At 41.3% G+C, this 20316-nt stretch overlaps 1 protein-coding gene across 1 annotated transcript in view; it reads right to left on the bottom strand.

Annotated features, from left to right (window-relative positions):
- The window catches only part of fars2 (phenylalanyl-tRNA synthetase 2, mitochondrial), a 166355-nt gene that overhangs the window by 29335 nt on the left and 116704 nt on the right, over positions 1–20316 (bottom strand). Inside the window, exon 10 of the mRNA XM_084048357.1 lies at positions 16847–17007. Coding sequence (XP_083904483.1) covers positions 16847–17007 — 161 coding nt within the window. The remainder of the gene's footprint in view (positions 1–16846; positions 17008–20316) is intronic.

Here is a 20316-nt window from a genome sequence, read left to right as displayed (position 1 = left end):
GTTAGAAAGATACAAACTATCCCTTCATCTCTCTCTCTCTCTCTCTCTCTCTCTCTATCTCTCTCTGTCTGTCTGTATATTATGAATTAACCACTTAAGCCCTATTTCAAATATAGTGAAAATAGCAAATCTACAAGCTCACAAGGCATTGCACCACATGCTTGTAGATCAGCCATTTCAACTATTACTGATATAAAAAATCTGGAAAATCATTTTTTGGCGAATATTCTGCTATTTTTGGCAAATATTCTGCAGCTTTTGGCAAATACTCCATAAGGAATAGAGGTGCCGGGTTCAAGCTGTTTCCAATGGGGAAAGTTGAAACCAACGTGGCTGGTCCTCTGCAACAGAACCAGGAGTGAGTTTTTCGATGAATTGAGTACAAAAGACCCCAATGGAAACAAGCCATAGTGCTTTCTTGGGTTTAAAATCTTCTTAGAAGACCTTGTTTCAACAAGGTAAAAAAAAATAGCAGCTCACCCACTGTGTCCGCAAATGTCCACATACATATACATGCACATGCACATGCACACGCACACACACACACACACACACACACACACACACACACACACGCACACACACACACACACACACACACACACACACACACACACACACACACACACACACACACACACAAACACACACACACACACACACACACACACAAACTGTTTCAGTATCCGCTCTAAACCGGATGTTGATATCACAGTAAACATGGCTATCAGTTAGCACAAAGTGAAACACAGTTGCGGATTGCGTTGTTATGTCTTTTTAAAAACACAAACACACTTCAGACTGGACCCTGAATATAAACAAGACATACTTTTCAATATAAAAAAAAAAACCCCACAGACGAAAAAACAAACAAATCTAATGCATTTTGCTAATGTGTGCCTTTTCATGACGGCCGACTTGATTGCCTTTTTCGTTGTATCCTCAGGACACATACAGTATTAGCAGGTATGGTTCTTCAGGGTCAACGCACTATTGTAATGTATTATTATATACATCATTTAGGTACAGAAGGTACAGTATGGGGAGTAGGAGTCATAACATGTGTGATGACCTCATGTGTTCCCGTTATGAGGTCATCATAACGGGAACACGTGTTTTCCCCACTTGCAGGGCTCACATGCACGGCCCGAGTAGGCCGGCACCGGACTAGTTTATAAAATCCTGTCCTAAAATGTCTGTCTGTCTGTCTGTCTGTCTGTCTGTACATGAATCCTGTGTGTGTGTGTGTGTGTGTGTGTGTGTGTGTGTGTGTGTGTGCGTGTGCGTGTGCGTGTGCGTGTGTGTGTGTGTGTGTGTGACTGTGTGTGTGTGTGTGTGTGTGTGTGTGTGTGTGTGTGTGTTTATGAGTTTATGCTTGCTGTAAACTGCACAGTAAAAAGAAAGGCTGTAAATGCCCGTTCAGCAGTGAATCATATGGGGTGCCGTGTGGGCCTAAATTCACTCTCAACTCTCACACTCTCTACTGCCTCACACACACACACAACTGAACACCTCACACACACACTAGTAAAGCCTCTCACGCACTATAATGAAACCTCACACACGCTCTACTGAAAACGTTGCCTCACACACACACAACTGAAAACCTCTCATAAACATTAGTGAAACCTCACACACACACTACTGAACACCTCACACACACACTAGTAAGAACCTCTCACACACTATAGTGAAACCTCACATACACACCACTGAACGCCTCACACACACACTAGTATAGCCTCTCACACACACCATAGTAAAACCTCACATATACACTACTGAACACCTCACACACATACTAGTAAAGACTCTCACAAACTATAGTAAAACCTCACACACACACTACTGAACGCCTCACACACACACTAGTAAAGACTCTCACACACTATAGTGAAACCTCACACAAACACTACTGAACGCCTCACACACACACTAGTAAAGACTCTCACACACTATAGTGAAACCTCACACAAACACTACTGAACGCCTCACACACACACTAGTAAAGACTCTCACACACCATAGTGAAACCTCACACAAACACTACTGAACGCCTCACACACACACTAGTATAGCCTCTCACACACCATAGTGAAACCTCACACACGCTCTACTGAAAATGTTGCCTCACACACACACAACTGAAAACCTCTCATAAACATTAGTGAAACCTCACACACACACTAGTAAAGCCTCTCACGCGCTATAATGAAACCTCACACACGCTCTACTGAAAACGTTGCCTCACACACACACAACTGAATACCTCTCATAAACATTAGTGAAACCTCACACACACACTACTGAACACCTCACACACACACTAGTAAGAACCTCTCACACACTATAGTGAAACCTCACATACACACCACTGAACGCCTCACACACACACTAGTATAGCCTCTCACACACCATAGTAAAACCTCACATACACACTACTGAACACCTCACACACATACTAGTAAAGACTCTCACAAACTATATTAAAACCTCACACACACACTACTGAACGCCTCACACACACACTAGTAAAGACTCTCACACACTATAGTGAAACCTCACACAAACACTACTGAACGCCTCACACACACACTAGTAAAGACTCTCACACACTATAGTGAAACCTCACACAAACACTACTGAACGCCTCACACACACACTAGTAAAGCCTCTCACACACCATAGTAGAACCTCACACACACACTACTGAACACCTCACGCACACACTAGTAAAGTCTCTCACACACTATAGTGAAACCTCACACACACACTACTGAACGCCTCACACACACACTAGTAAAGCCTCTCACACACCATAGTAGAACCTCACACACACACTACTGAACGCCTCACACACACACTAGTGAAGCCTCTCACACACCATAGTAGAACCTCTCAAACACACTACCAAACACCTCACGCACACACTACTGAGTCCGATGTCATAATGACACAATATAAATAATATTAATATCGTATAAACTGAGTTCTGTGTCAGAAATGCCCAAATATGGAGTGTAGGCCAGTCAATGATGATGATGTCTGTAGTATGACAGTGACATCATATTGATGACATCAGAGTACTCCATATGGGGAGAGAAGGAATGGGAAGCCCAAAATGACTCTAATGTATTGATGTTGGGGGAAAAAATACAAAATCAAGGGAAAGTTGTACATTTATGATAAAATATGGACTCCTTACATATTCTCAGATGAAATGATGTGAGGACAAGACCCTATTTTTTTTTTTTGAAAAGCAACTGCGTCCGTCAAATCTAGCAATTTTGGTGTTTATTATTACTATTATTAATATTAATATTATTATTATTATTATTACCCTTATTATTATTATTATTATTGTTGTTGTTGTTGTAATGCGTTGTCTGTTTTGGTTGTGTTATGTTTTTTGATATTATACACTGTACTGTCTCTTGTCTTGACACAAAAGGTAAAATGAAATTAAAAAATATTATATATAAACACTATGACTTCAACAACGCCATCAGAGCTGCTGGACCACAAAGAAAATGACCAAAGAGGAGGGACTTTGTTGCTGACTATTGAGGATGAGAGAATGATACTGTAAGGACGACTTCACCCATTTTTTCCCCTACTCACTCTGTGTCACAGAGAAGGGCTGTGGACAGTTCAGAGACCTGCCTACCAGTGGCGAATGTGGTCAGGTTTGGTCATTTCACAAGAAGATTTCAAATTTAATTTTAATTAATTTATTACATTTATTAATGCAAGAAGAACATGACTTATATTATAGCTTGCTAACTTTCTCTGAATAGAAAGATTGCTGTTTCTGTTAGCTTGGATTACCCGTCGATGATGTCACTGGTAAGCGTGTTTCTGAAACATCTGCTTGATGGTCCAAGCTAATATTAAAGGTAGGGTAAGTGTTATTTTTTGGTTAAAACAAATAGTATTTTGTTAAAAGGTTAAAATACTATATTCTGATAGTAATCATTGCTATAGATATAGAGTGTTTTTTTCAGTAACAGATGTCTCCCTGTCTCCAGCTATTTAATAAACAGAAAATACATTTTTCGGTCGGTGTCAAAATCTCAGCCAATCAGGAGAAAGTACCCATTTTTAAGCTTAATTTGTATAGTGTTCCAGTTCCAATTTGGTTTGCTCATTTCTTAGTGTCATCACTTCCAATTTCACTTGTTTAATCTGTATCCTGATTGAGTTCTGTGTCCTGGTTGGATAAAATTGGAAATTAAACTGAAACTGAAACGAAAATGCATTTTCTGTTTTATAAAGAGCTGGAGAGACAAAGAGACTCCTAATACTGAACAAACACTCTATAGCAATGAGTACTATCAGAATATAGAGCTATTTAACACTTATTTTAACCAAAGCAAATCACTTACCCTACCTTTAACTACAGCATTTCTCTTATATGGATATGCTATTTTCATTTTTGTATGAGTCAGTTCTTTTATGACTGTTTTTTTTTGTAAGTAGGCCTACAGAGGTGGTTGTGTTTTTAATGGAGGCTTATGGAAGGCTCTGAGTAAAATAGAATGGAATAGAGTAGAATAGAATAGAATGGAATACCGTGGTAACATTTAAAAGCACTTATACAGTATCACCATTACATAGGCCAAATTGGATAAAATCTTAAAAGAAGGTGTATCTTGTTTCCATGTGGTGCATTTTAAAATGAAAAATAACTAATAGACTATACAAATAACTGTGCAAAACACACTGATATATACTAAATATGAACCGATAAAAACTGTACATATAAATTGACAGACAGACAAACAGATAGATTTTCAGTACTGTATGCGTGAGGTTTCACTATGTTGTGTGAAAGGCTTTTACTAGTGTGTATGTGAGGTTTTACTATGGTGTGTGAGAGGCCTTACTAGTGTGTATGTGAGGTTTTACTATGGTGTGTGAGAGGCTTTTACTAGTGTGTATGTGAGGTTTTACTATGTTGTGTGAAAGGCTTTTACTAGTGTGTATGTGAGGTTTTGCTATGGTGTGTGAGAGGCCTTACTAGTGTGTATGTGAGGTTTTACTATGGTGTGTGAAAGGCTTTTACTAGTGTGAATGTGAGGTTTCACTATGTTGTGTGAAAGGCTTTTACTAGTGTGTATGTGAGGTTTTAATATGGTGTGTGAGAGGCCTTACTAGTGTGTATGTGAGGTTTCACTAGTGTGTATGTGAGGTGAATCTCAGTAGTGTGTGTGAGAGACAGTCACAATATGGCGATTTAGTGTAGTGGGTAGAGCATTGGCCTTACAAGCAAGAGATTGTCGGTTCAAACCTGACTCAGGGTAGACATTAGTAAGGTAATGTAAATGCAATTTCTCCAGGTTCTACTACAACAAATAGGTTCTGAGACATTACAACAGACATATGAACCCAATTCTCCCCTACAAGATGACATGTTGTTGGGGAGAATTGGGTTCATATGTCTGTTGTAGTATTAAGAGATCATTTCGTTTATGTATGTCCAAATGAGGCTTTAAAAGGGACTAAAATTGACCCAAAAAAGTCAAAGAAAGCCTTACATTTGTCTTAAAAAGACCAGACACATGAATGTGGTCACAACATTTTCAGAGGACTAGAGGGGGAAAAAATCGTTCCTTAGGTGGGATTCTCTCACGGCAAATTGGATTCTCAGCAAAGCACCGCTAACAGGTAAGTCACAACGCCAGCTAGCCTCCAAGAAATCCCCAAATAGATTTTTTTTACGCAAATCCATCATCATTGAGCAATCCAATAATATTCATGCTTATAGCCTATACTCTCTATCAGGGGTAGAATGTGCTTAGTCTAGCCTATATACATTTGCATTTCTTATTTGGATAAGATATAAAAATGTACCTTGAGATAAGAAAATTGTTTGCAATTGACATTGAAATCAAAGCATTAATCATTAACGTGAGGCACAACTTTGTTTTGTTTTGTATTGATAGAGTATTTTATTAGACAGAAATGTAATAACAGCACTAGTACAGTCAAACACATAGTCTAAAAAGGACTTGCGGTCTTCTGTCCATTGTGGTCCTACGTGTCCAATTCATCAACATATCAAATAGCACCAAAAAACATGTATATCATCACTACATAATAAAAAAACACTTTATGTACAACATAGAAAAAAGGGGAAGGGGGGGGGCTGTCGATGTTTTTCTTTGTTTATTTGGTTTATTTACACACTTTTTCATATTTTCGATTCATGTTGATGTTGTGTATTTTCCAGACATTTAACCACATATGAAAACTCAATACTAGTAAACTTGTCATTTGGCTCTGTACTTAGTGGGTTTTTTGCCTCAATGCCAAACTTCTTCACCAGAAATAGCAGATCTACAAGCTGACAATGCATGCAGCGTGGTCAGCTTGTAGATCGGCTATTTTCGGTGAATGTTCATCCCCAGAATAGGGATGCTGCATGGGGTTCAAGTGGTTAGTGTAAAAAATACTGAAAGAGAGAGCAAAGGTTCTATCTCACATAGATTTTGCGAACTCCCTGTAGTAACTCTGAAGACCCCCGGGGTCCCGGACCCCTTGTTGAAGACCCCTGCTCTAGGCTAGGCAAACATATACTATGGTTTAAAACATTATCCAATGCGTTATTCAAATGCTTTCTCCTCCGGGTGAATGGTGTTTTGCATATCAGACCGCAATTTATTTTATTAACATCTCTCTTGTCTGTCTAATTGACTCTAGTCTAGCCTAGAAAGGCTGCTCAACAGTGGGATCAAATCAATACGGTAACGTCGTATGCAAATGAGCTATATGCGCTCTTCATAGTATAGTAGCGGCCGTCAGTCTCGAGAGACCATGGCACAAGCGCACTTGGATTAGATCAGGTGGTGCTGAGGGAGCAGTGCATAGTGTGGCTGTACAGTCCCACTCGCGATTTACAGTCTCTCTGGCAGTGATTGCACTTGAATGTGCTCTCGCCTGCTGATGCTGATTGAGGTGCTTTTCGCCTTGCTCTCCTTTCTGCTGCTGCTTGACTCAGCGCCGTTTCACTCTTCTGGATTCCTTTCCGGACCTCCTGCCTCCAGCTGGCACGATCGTTTGCACTATCCTCCCAGTTGTCCACTCTTATGTCCATGGATTTCATGTCCCGCTTGCACACGTCTTTGAACCGCAGGTGGGGGCGGCCCACTGGCCTGGTGCCAGTGGCAAGCTGACCGTACAGCAGGTCCTTGGGAATCCTCCCGTCTGCCATGCGATGGACATGGCCGAGCCATCTAAGACGCCGCTGGCGCAACATGGTGTAGAGGCTGGACATCTGAGCTTGTTTGAGGACTTCCTCATTTGTCACACGATCTTGCCATTTGATGTTGAGGATGCGTCTGAGGTTTCGCATGTGAAATGCATGGAGGCGTCTTTCTTGTCTTGAGTATGTAATCCAAGACTCGCTCCCATACAGCAGGATGCTGATGATGCAAGCGCTGTAGACAGACATCTTGGTGTGGGTCGACAGTTTACTATTGGTCCATACTCTCTGGTTCAGCCTAGCAAAGGTTGTTGCAGCTCGACCAATCCTCCGATCGATTTCAGGGTCTAAGCAGAGGTTATCCGTGATTGTGGAGCCAAGGTAAGTAAACTGGTGCACTGCTTCCAGCTTGTAGTCTGATATAGTGATTGAAGGGATGTTTTCTTGTTTTTCCTGGTGCAGGATTTCCATCCACCTGTCAGGTATAACCTTAAGCTTCACGCACCCAGTGAAGCAAGCGGATTGTGGCGGAACAGCACCTTTTGGGCTGGGGGCTGCCCAGCTTAGGCGGGCGGTAGCTGTTCAGTCGAAACTTAACAATCTCTCCCACCGTCAGGAGCAACCCCTGGCGCCTCACATTTACGCCAATCAAGCGAGGCTTATCACCGGTAGACTGCTGCTCCCCGTGTTGTGTCGTCGCGGTGAAGCGACGCTGGAGTGTCCTCTCCAGTGCGCAAGCCTGGGTTTCAAGGTATGGGAGACCAGCTATAACCCACTTAGCAGGTCCCCCCTCTCCACTCTGCTGGTGGGATCCAAGGGAGAGGCAGAAGCCAATACAGCTTGGCACCAACGTCGTCGCAGGAGTTGCCGGAACGTTGCTTAGGATAGCAGCGGACCACCTGTAGGGACTCCAGCTCCTGATTTGTCCTTGGGGTTGACTCCCGAAGCCCATCCCGTATGTAGGGTATTGCCACAGGGCAGTGGAGGTTTCATTTTGGAGTTTCCCTTCTCCTAGGCGGGTTGCCCTCCCAGGCTTCTGAGCCCCACCTGCCCAGAACTTCACCGTAACCCTGGTTTGGGGGCTGACAGGTACTGAGCCTTTGCCAAAGGCCGCCCGGAGGTAACAGTGGTTAGGGGTACCCTCATTCTGTCCCCTAGGTCCAGGCCCCCACCGTCGGATGCAGTTTAACGTCATGCCCAAGACACTATGCGCTCTTATTAGAATGTAAACAAACCGCTTGTGCAGCCAAGGATCACATGGCTTCCAGTATTTTAACGCTATTTTTTCCATCTAACTTTTTGTTACAGCTACTTTTATCTCCTTATAAAAATACATACTTTATCTATGGGATTTTTGTTTTATACATTTCAATGTAAAAAACATAATAATAATGTGAATGTGGTACATCAAAATTATTTATTTTATTTTAATCAAAAAATTGTGAAATTACATAAGCCTACGTAAAACTACGTTTGATTTAGTTATATAAAAATAAATAAATAAATACATTACATTGATTCCAAGCTATACTTAACGTTTCAAAAACTAATCACTTTTTAACAGTTACAGCTGCCTCTTTCTTTTACAATAAAAGGATTCATCCAAAATGGGCGGCCATAGCTGAGTGGTTAGTGAGCCCGCCTACGGAGCCAGAGGCCCTGGTTGCCGCAGGTTCGATTCCCGGCCAGGTCAGCATATGCGTCGATGACATAAAATTTTTCCCTGAGCAAGACTCTTAACCCCTAATTGCTCACAGGTTCTCATTGGAAACAAGACCGCAAGGACTTTCATGAACGACCTTTTAAAAGGAATTATCCTTATAATGTGCCCATGCTAAAACGCTGCTAAATACATACCAGTATGGATGACATTTATCCATAATTTAAGTTCATTGTCTCTCGACTCAATTCACACCTTTGGTTGAGAACCGCCCTGTTTACACCTAGAAACCTCTTTCAAACTGCAAGCCATTCAGCTTACTGAGGACGAGAGCTTGATCATGACATTATTATTACGGGGCCAGAGCTCAGCTCTGGACCTGTTTTGTTATTGGCAGTATTCTGTCACTTCTTCTTCTTCTTCCTCTCTCTTCTTCTTCTTCTTCTTCTTCTGCCACTTTTCGCAGTTCTGGCTGAACCGTACAGTCGCTTTTTACGAAACTCGGCCATATGGTAGATGGTCATGAAAAACGATCAAGAAATAATTCTCACAATCTTTCGTCCAAAGGTGGCGCTATAGCACTCAATTGAAAATGGCAACTTTGAACAGGTACAACTCATGCCCTGTTTGACCTACAGCCATGAAACTTGGATACACATATGCGTCTCCTCATGCTGAACAACTTTCACCCTCTGACTTTTGACCTCTGACCTTTAGATCTCCCACCATTTTGAATTATATGAAAAACAGTCATTGGCTCCTAACTTCTGCATTTTTTCACTTATGGAAAATCTGTTGGAAATTTTTGTAGGCAGAGGTCCAAAGTTCAAGTGTTAAACGTTTCGTGCAGATTGCTCAAAATTCCCAGGAGGAGATAGATTTTAACTATTACAGTTTTATGAAAATTATTCATCTGTGCCTAAAACATACATGCAGACTCACATTTCTTTGAAACTTTGCAGAAATGTACAGGGCCATTCCAAATATCACTGAAACCAATCTTACTCCAATTGGCCAAAAGGGGGCGCTATAGCAATTTTTTGAAAAGGCAGACTTTAAACAGGCATAAGTCATGCCTTGTTTGGCCGAAAGTCGTGAAACTTGCTTACACATGTGCCTTGACTCATGAGGAACACACGTATCGATTTGACCATTAAGCTCCGCCCTTAGATTTTCCGCAATTTTGAGCAGTTTGAAAAATACTTGTTTTTGCCATTTCTGGCTTAACCGTGCATACGCTTTTTACGAAACTCGGCCATATGGTAGATGCGCATGAAAAACTACCAAGAAATAATTCTCACACTCATTCGTCAAAGGGTGGCGCTATAGCACTCAATTGAAAGTGCCAACTTTGAACAGGTACAACTCATGCCCTGTTTGACCTACAACCATGAAACTTCGATACACACATGCGTCTCTTCATGCCCGACAACTTTCGTGGTCTGACTTTTGACCTTTGACCTTTAGATCACCCAGCATTTTGAATTATATGAAAAACAGCCATTGGCTCATAACTTCTGCATTTTTTCACTTATGGAAAATCCGCCGCTTTTGTTTTGTCGGCAAAGGTCCTAAGTTCATGTGTAAAATGTTTTGTGCAGATTACTCAAAAATCCCAGGAGGAAATAGATTTTAACTATTGCAGTTTTATGAAAATTATTCATCTGCCCCTAACACATACATGCAAGACTCACATTTCTTTGAAACGTTGCAGTAATGTAGAGAGTCATTCCAAATATCACTGAAACCAATCTCACTCCAATTGGCCAAAGGGGGGCGCTATAGCAATTTTTTGAAAATGCAAACTTTAAACAGGCAAAAGTCATGCCTCGTTTGGCCGAAAGTCGTGAAACTTGCTTACACTTGTGCCTTGACTCATGAGGAACACATCTATCGCTTTGACCAGTAAGCTCCGCCCTTAGATTGTCCGCAATTTTGAGCAGTTTGAAAAACACTTAAACCCAGGATTTTTTCAGCTATTTGCGTGAAACTGTATCATCTGTTTGATCTCCTTTTTCACAGTCACTTGTCTGTTGGGCCAATGGCGTCTCCCTTAAATGAATGCCTCACAATCTCAAGGTCGCCAGTTCAAGCCTCACTTGATGCAGACTTAATTTAAGTTGAATTGCAAACAACATGACTGTATCAATGAATACATGTGCAAATGGTAAAGATAACCTGAAATGCTTATTTGAGAGTACGTTTTTTCAACGTATGACATACTTCATTCTGAAAATAGCTGATCTACAATCTCACAACTTTTCATGGTTGGGAGCTTGTAGATCGGCTACTTTCACTAGTTTTGGTTCTGAGGAGATGTACAATTTCTTCATTGGTAAATGGTTTGTGAACGAGTGATCTTAGTGTTAGTGAAACAGGGGCTTGGTTCATGAAAGAAGGCAAGAGTTTATGATCTTCAACAGACAATATCAGCCTGGACAAAGCTATAGCACTATAGGTAGTGTTGCAGCCTATTAGTCTGAAGGTTGAGAGTTCGAATCCTGTTAATGGCAGTAGGTTGAGATGTCCAATCAAACCATTATGTTTCCATCTCTCTCTCTCATCAATCTATTGTTTCCATGTCACTCTCTCTCTCTTCAATCTATTCCGTTTCCATGTCTCTCTCTCTCTATTCACTGGCCCCGTATTATCGCTGCTTGCAGCTATATTTATTATTATTATTATTATTATTATTATAATTTTGATATAATAAAAATAATATTTATTATCATATTATTATTATTTTCATTAATGTTCAAAGCTGCTATAGTGTAATGACAATACATGGAAGTAGCCTACAATTCACAATACAAGGTCTACTAAACTGGATAACTCATAAAGCACTTAAGCTTTTTTTAAATGAGTCCCCATGCATACAAATTACGATGCGTTATTATTTTTTAACTATGGTACAGCTGCGCCAACACCAGATGCACCGCCCCGATCCAAACATTTCCTTTTGGCGTGATGGTTCCTTGGGCCGATACCACTAGATTGGGCCGTCTAATGGTATTAGCTCCGCTTGCGGTACGCTGGAATGGAATGGCCCTCCTAAGGGCTCACCGCGGGTTTGTTGGGCTTCTTCCTCACGGAAGACACAGCATGGGGCGCTAACCCATACTGCTCCCGGGATACCGTCTACATTCCGGCTGTCAACAGTCTCTCCTGTGGTCACCAAACTATTCCTGTCCTGTCTGTCCAATTATGTATCCTATCTAATTGTTACAGTATCCACCATTTCTCAGCCATTTCGTGATGGTTCCTGTCTTACATCATTTTGAAAGTGGCGGAGACACTTTCAAAATGACGCCATGTATATATAGACCACTATGCGTCACTAGCCAATCAGATCACAGTATTTCACGTGTCACGTGAGGCTTGACCAATCGGCGTGTCATGTTGAGAAAGTGAAAACAATACTCTCCTGGCGGAGAGTAATAATAATAAGGGTAATAATAATAATAATAATAATAATAATAATAATAATAATAATAATAATAATAAAAATGACACCAAAATTGCTATATTTGACGGACGCAGTTGCTTTTCAAAAAAAAAAATCACACCTGTGTGAAGGTAGCGGCGCCTTTGATATATTTTGTCATAGATATTTGTTTCTACTAGAGAAACAATATTAAATCTCTGTCAATTTATTTCAAGGCTTCCATTGGAAGAATCTTGGACAGATAAAGTTAAATTGAGGATCTAACTTTAAATAACTTACCTAGAAGGAGACTTTAGCCAAATGAATAATAAAATGAAATTATTAGATATTTCTAGATATTACTCATTGTTTATTTAGTCATTGTTTATATAGACATCTAATTCTATATTCATGACATCATAGTGATGTCATGAATAGTAACATAGTGATGTCATGAATAGTGACCAATCAGAACGTTGGCGCACCTGACCAATCAGAACGTTGACGCACCTGACCAATCAGAACGTTGGCGCACCTGACCAATCATGACATCATAGTGATGTCATGAATAGTAACATAGTGATGTCATGAATAGTGACCAATCAGAACGTTGGCGCACCTGACCAATCAGAACGTTGACGCACCTGACCAATCAGAACGTTGGCGCACCTGACCAATCAGAACGTTGGCGAGGCTGACTAATCAGAACGTTGGCGCAAAAGCCAGGCATAGAGGGCTAATATCCGCTCTATACCTAAAGTATAGAGCGGCTAGCACCGCTAAAAATAGGGTCTTGTCCTCACATCATTTCATCTGAGAATATGTAAGGAGTCCATATTTTATCATAAATGTACAACTTTCCTTTGATTTTGTATTTTTTCCCCCAACATCAATACATTAGAGTCATTTTGGGCTTCCCATTCCTTCTCTCCCCATATGGAGTACTCTGATGTCATCAATATGATGTCACTGTCATACTACTGACATCATCATCATTGACTGGCCTACACTCCATATTTGGGCATTTCTGACACAGAACTCAGTTTATACGATATTAATATTATTTATATTGTGTCATTATGACATCGGACTCAGTAGTGTGTGCGTGAGGTGTTTGGTAGTGTGTTTGAGAGGTTCTACTATGGTGTGTGAGAGGCTTCACTAGTGTGTGTGTGAGGCGTTCAGTAGTGTGTGTGTGAGGTTCTACTATGGTGTGTGAGAGGCTTTACTAGTGTGTGTGTGAGGCGTTCAGTAGTGTGTGTGTGAGGTTTCACTATAGTGTGTGAGAGACTTTACTAGTGTGTGCGTGAGGTGTTCAGTAGTGTGTGTGTGAGGTTCTACTATGGTGTGTGAGAGGCTTTACTAGTGTGTGTGTGTGAGGCGTTCAGTAGTGTTTGTGTGAGGTTTCACTATAGTGTGTGAGAGTCTTTACTAGTGTGTGTGTGAGGCGTTCAGTAGTGTTTGTGTGAGGTTTCACTATAGTGTGTGAGAGTCTTTACTAGTGTGTGTGTGAGGCGTTCAGTAGTGTGTGTGTGAGGTTTTAATATAGTTTGTGAGAGTCTTTACTAGTATGTGTGTGAGGTGTTCAGTAGTGTGTATGTGAGGTTTTACTATGGTGTGTGAGAGGCTATACTAGTGTGTGTGTGAGGCGTTCAGTGGTGTGTATGTGAGGTTTCACTATAGTGTGTGAGAGGTTCTTACTAGTGTGTGTGTGAGGTGTTCAGTAGTGTGTGTGTGAGGTTTCACTAATGTTTATGAGAGGTTTTCAGTTGTGTGTGTGTGAGGCAACGTTTTCAGTAGAGCGTGTGTGAGGTTTCATTATAGCGCGTGAGAGGCTTTACTAGTGTGTGTGTGAGGTTTCACTAATGTTTATGAGAGGTTTTCAGTTGTGTGTGTGTGAGGCAACATTTTCAGTAGAGCGTGTGTGAGGTTTCACTATGGTGTGTGAGAGGCTATACTAGTGTGTGTGTGAGGCGTTCAGTAGTGTTTGTGTGAGGTTTCACTATGGTGTGTGAGAGTCTTTACTAGTGTGTGTGTGAGGCGTTCAGTAGTGTTTGTGTGAGGTTTCACTATAGTGTGTGAGAGTCTTTACTAGTGTGTGTGTGAGGCGTTCAGTAGTGTTTGTGTGAGGTTTCACTATGGTGTGTGAGAGGCTTTACTAGTGTGTGCGTGAGGTGTTCAGTTGTGTGTGTGTGTGAGGCAGTAGAGAGTGTGAGAGTTGAGAGTGAATTTAGGCCCTCACGGCACCCCATAGAATCAAATGGTTATGATCTGTCACTGCGCTTCCACACACTCGCGCGCGCACGCACGCACACACGCGCGCACACACACACACACACACACACACACACACACACACACACACACACACACACACACACACACACACACACACACACACACACACACACACACACACACACACACACACACACACACACACACACACACACACGAGGCATGCAGCACTAAACACACATGACGTCAGTGGTGGAACATAACTACGTACAATTACTCAAGTACTGTACTTCAGTACAATTCTGAGGGGGGGGGGGCATATCTGACTCCTCGTTTACAAACATAAAGCTAGAGGACCAAGCTACACGGGTTCTTTTTTTACATTTCCTGATAAGTAACGATTTTGGAGATACAAGTTTCCACTTACGCCACAACGTATTAAGCCGCAATGATGCAGGTAAACATGTTCTACTTACAAATGACCTGTCTATCACACAAACACACACACGTTAGTTTTTGTGCCTGGTTGAACGCACTCACAGTCATGCATGCAAATGAAGTGGCAGGCATGAATGATTCCACACACACAGCACATGAATGGTTGTGAACAGGCGCTAGATTGAGGTGTTTGATGTCAGGGGTCAGTGAGTGTAAATGTCCAGGTTAGACAGTCTGTCTCGCACACGCACGCACGTGTGCGCACACACACACACACACACACACACACACACACACACACACACACACACACACACACACACACACACACACACACACACACACACACACACACACACACACACACACACAAACACACACACACACACACACACACACACACACACACACACACACAGAATGATAAGCAGGAACATGATGCTGAATGCTAATATAATGCTAATGGACACGGAGATGGAGAGAGAGAGAGAGAGAGAGAGAGAGAGAGAGAGAGAGAGAGAGAGAGAGAGAGAGAGGGGGGATCTAAATAGAATTATTACATTTATTTATTTATTTATTTAATTGTGTCAAATGTTTGCAGGTTAATGCATTTAAATCATGGATTGAATGGAAATGGTCTAGCCGAAAAAAGCCCTCGAAGAAATGATTGATTTATGAATGAATTCCATGACGTCCATCCATGACTTATTAACTGTGCTATGATATGACTTATTAACTGTGCTATGATATGACTTATTAACTGTGCTATGATATGTAGCCAACATCCACTCAATTATTAGTACGTTCGTTAGCGTTTTCATTACTTTGGACAAAAATGTTGGAATGGAACTGAATAAATACATATTAAATAAACATGAGATATATGTATTTTGTCTGTCTATCTTAATTCTAAGTTTACAGCAGTCATGAAGCGCTGTGAAGCTATGACCTGTTGGAGGTCAACGATTTGTTCATGGACCTTCACAGTGTGTGTGTGTGTGTGTGTGTGTGTGTGTGTTATGCATATTCACACTCAGTTTTTCCATAGTGTGTTTTATTTGATTTTTTTAATAGTTTTTTACATAGGGTCTACATGCTCGAATCGACACGTTGTGAGCAAAGGGTGTAAATAAAAAAACAAAATTGGTCTGTTTTAAAACTTTTAAGGGTTTACGTGGTTAAGCTCTGATCTACAGTATATACTTTGTATGATGAATAGCAAAAAATAGCAGGGGTGTGTGTGCATGTGCGTGCGTGCATACGTGTGTGTGTCAGTGTTGATTTTGACAGAAATGCTTTATTTAGTTAATCATAGTCTTTTGAATAAAAATTCCATTTAGTTTTAGCCATATTTTAGTCATCTGAAATGTTTTAGTTTTCGTCTAGTTTTAGTCGACTAAATCTACAGTTGATTTAGTCGACTAAAATGTATTTTGGCGGTGCCTTGATGGTGTCATAGTGGCATATTTTACACTTGGTTGCATGCTGCTGAAAATAGCAGATCTACAAGCTCACAACGCGTCGCAGCGCCACGCGTTGTGAGCTTGTAGATCTGCTATTTTCAGACCACAACACCCGAGCGCAACCAAACATAAAATGACTTATCTTTTAGTTCTACTGGATCTCTTCTCCACTAGTCCCTCCCTAACATTTTAGTCTAGTTTTTATTTGTTGACAAAATTGTCAATATATTTAGTCATAGTTTTAGTCATCATAGCTCGGTTTTTATTTTGTTTTCGTCAGTGAAAAAAGGCAGTCGACGAACATTGTTCGTCATAGTTTATGTCGACGAAATCAACACTGGTCTGTGTGTGTGTGTGTGTGCGTGCGTGCGTGCGTGCGTGCGTGCGTGCGTGCGTGCGTGCGTGTGTGCGTGTCTCACCTGGAAGCAGACAGGTTGCTGAATGTCAGGCAGTACAAACTGTGAGAGGAAGCGTTCGTCCTGACTCCAGAACAGCCTGATGTCTGGGATGCTGAACAGAACCATGGCCAAGCGCTCCAGACCCAACCCGAACGCCCAGCCCAGCTTATTAGCTGCACCCGCTGGACACACAGGAAGAAAGAAAGAGAGAAAGAGAGAGAGAGAGGGATATATAGATAGATAGAAAGAAAATAGATGGAAAGAAAGAAAGAAAGAGCTGTTTAATTCAAGTCAAATGAATGCATAAAAAAGTACATTATTTGTGGAAGTGGTTGTCATGGAAACACGTTATATGAATACCATTTAAACAGAAATAAATGAAAACAAACATATATATAGCTGCAAGCAGCAATACGGGGCCAAGCGATGCGATATGCAATCTATGCAATATACAAAACGCAATATGCAATATGCGCAACAAGCCATAGAAAAAGATGAACTTGAGAGAAAGGAGACAAATGAGCATTCTAAACAGCTGATATTGTAATGTATCTCTGTATTATGTTATGATGTGGCAATATGTGGCAATATGTGGTTAGTTGGCTTCATATTCCATATGTTATGACGTGGCAATATGTGGCAATAAGTGGTTAGTTGGCTTCATATTCCGACAGTGGATGTCAGGGGTGGACGTTAAATACCACCAAAGCTCGTGAAAATAGTAACAAGTTACTTTTGGAAAATAGTAACTGCAATATTTATTATTCAAAATGTGAAAGTAACACTGGTTACAACTCGTAACTTTGACTTTTTTGCGATTTTCAAATATATATATTTTTTTACAGAGAAGAATCAAATGTTTTATGGTCATGATTCACCAGGAGCCTGGATGGCTTGGTTCTAGGCTTAAAATAAGCCGCTACTTCACCCTTGCATCACAACGGCAAGCAACAGAAATACTGCGGGAAAAGTTGCACGGCATCGCAAAAGACCGTGCCAGAGATGACAGACAACCCCCAGCCAGATGAGCCACCAGCAAAGAGAAGCAGGGCAACGGGAACAACTCATTATTGACGGGAATGTTTGAGGAAATACTCTAAATAAACACGGAGGGTGCTGAACACCAGCAAAACAGCAGAGTGGATTTGAACGTAAGCGTATCTTTTTACAATTTTATCTTTTATGAACCCAACTTATAACTTGTGTTTAATGAAATCCGAGGCTCAGAAGATCGTCATTCACATCAGCCATTGCCCGCTGGAATACTGGAGAAGCAACAACCCAGTTTTCAGAATTTGTAGATACCATAATTTATAGATACCAGCATGTATAGATATATAGATGCCAGAATGTATAGATAGATACCAGTTCTGTATAAATAGATAACTAGTTATTACATCTAATAATCCTTTTATACCTTGTTATTTTAAGCGGATGTCAGTGAGTGAGTGAGTGAGTCAGTGACAGGGTTGCCAGATCTGCTTATTATAATTTCCCTGCAAGATTTTATTTGAAAATAGCCGATCTACAAGCTCACAACGTGTCGCATCATCGCGACACGTTGTGAGCTTGTAGATCTGCTATTTTCAAATAGCTGATGTATATGTTAAAGTGCTCATGTGACCCATAGTCGCTTCTTTTGGGCTGGTTTTCCTAGACCTGGTTGCTTGTTTCTCTCACAGAATCTGGCAACACTGGTCAGTGAGTGAGTGAATTAATTGATATGGAAGATGGAATAAAAAGAGTGGTTTCATCCTTGTCAAAATGATGATTTTTCCCTGAACATCGGCGCCACAATAAAGACTTTAGAATATAAATATAGAATATGCTGCTTCACACACAAAAAAACTCTCTCTCACACAAACACACACACACACACACACACACACACACACACGCACGCACGAACGCGCACACGCTCATTCATTCTCTTGAGAAATAAATTACTTTGCTTTGATGAGAGTGGTCTGTTTATCATTATGCATAAAATGTTAGCACTGTGTCACGCACACACGCACACACACACACACACACACACACACACACACACACACACACACACACACACACACACACACACACACACACACACACACACACACACACACACACACACACACACACACACACACAAGTTTAACAACCTGCGCTCAAAGAATGGTGTGCCCCAATCAGCAGTCACGGAATGTGATTTCTATGCTAATGAGTGTGAGGTCAAGGGGTCACACCACAGAAGAAGATACCCAGGAATAAATCTACAGCGTGATAAAAAGCAATCAACAACACTCCACTTCCTGCTGTCTCTCTCTCTGTCTGTCTGTCTGTCTGTCTGTCTGTTATTTAAACAGATGCTAGGTTCATGGTTAACCTGGTATCCTGTCTTATAATAAAATTGGCTTAAAGGAGGACCGACCGGCCAGCAGGCGGGCGGGCGGACCACGTCATCACGCTTATGTCACCATTACTCAGCCATAACCATATAACAAGCCTTATATGGTCTCTACTGCTGGTGCCTGAGACCAGCCTAGAACAATACACACTGATTGGCGATCGTTAAGGAAGTGCCACTTGCAGATCTGCAGTCTATATTCAACAATCAGAGGTGTAGCCTACTCTTTGCAGGCAGTGTGTGTTGCTCACACAGGAATAACATGGATAGGTAAGAGGACCACCATTTGTAGAGCTGAAAGTGAGGGTTTCCTTACCGATCAAGGGATATAAAGGCTGTTTTTCTCCAAATAAGAGTCTAATTAGTTCTACATTTGTTTCTACATAGTTTCACTTACTACATGTCATTTTGAAATGTAATTGTTCTACTTTCAAATGGTTTATTGGAGCTTAAACAAAAATGCCATTGTTTATTTCACCTGTCATACCAAACGTCTTGTAGCCTGCAAGTGTAATATCAATAATTAGATTAGCTACTTTCATCTTAATAATAAACACAATTTTTAAAGTGATATACTGTAGTCATTGCTGTGACTGAGAGAACAGGTTGGAAAACAAAGCCAGTGACAGCTGTGTGAGTGAACGTGCACGATCACACATGCACATCCGCAACTGGTCGCGGCCCTCATCAAGTCACCTTTCGCCCAATGCGGCCCTCACCCCGAAATGAGTTTGACACCCCTGATATACAGTAAGCAGTTACCAATGCAGCTACGCCCAAATATGGAGTGTGTTGTCTAACCTCAACGTGTCATCATGGCATCATGCGCAAACAAATCAGTCAGCTCCATATATGGGCACAAAAGGGGGCATGCCCATATACTGATGACATCAGGGATCTCCATATCTGGGCATATCAGTCGGATCGGCGGTGAGACATAGATGTGAGGGCCGTGTAAGTTGGATTGGAGGTAAGTCCCTGTGACAAACATGTCCAGGGGGTGAACTTGTACATCTGCCTCACACTACAGAAACAGGAGATAGGCTCCTGCCCTATGGGACACATGGCTCAGAAAGGCTTACGCACTTATTGTCTGTGAACC

Source organism: Gymnoscopelus microlampas (assembly GCF_963454915.1).
Source record: "Gymnoscopelus microlampas genome assembly, chromosome: 22".
NCBI lineage: Eukaryota > Metazoa > Chordata > Actinopteri > Myctophiformes > Myctophidae > Gymnoscopelus > Gymnoscopelus microlampas.
Note: the sequence above shows the minus strand (reverse complement) of the source record. Positions and strands in the feature narration are given on the sequence as shown.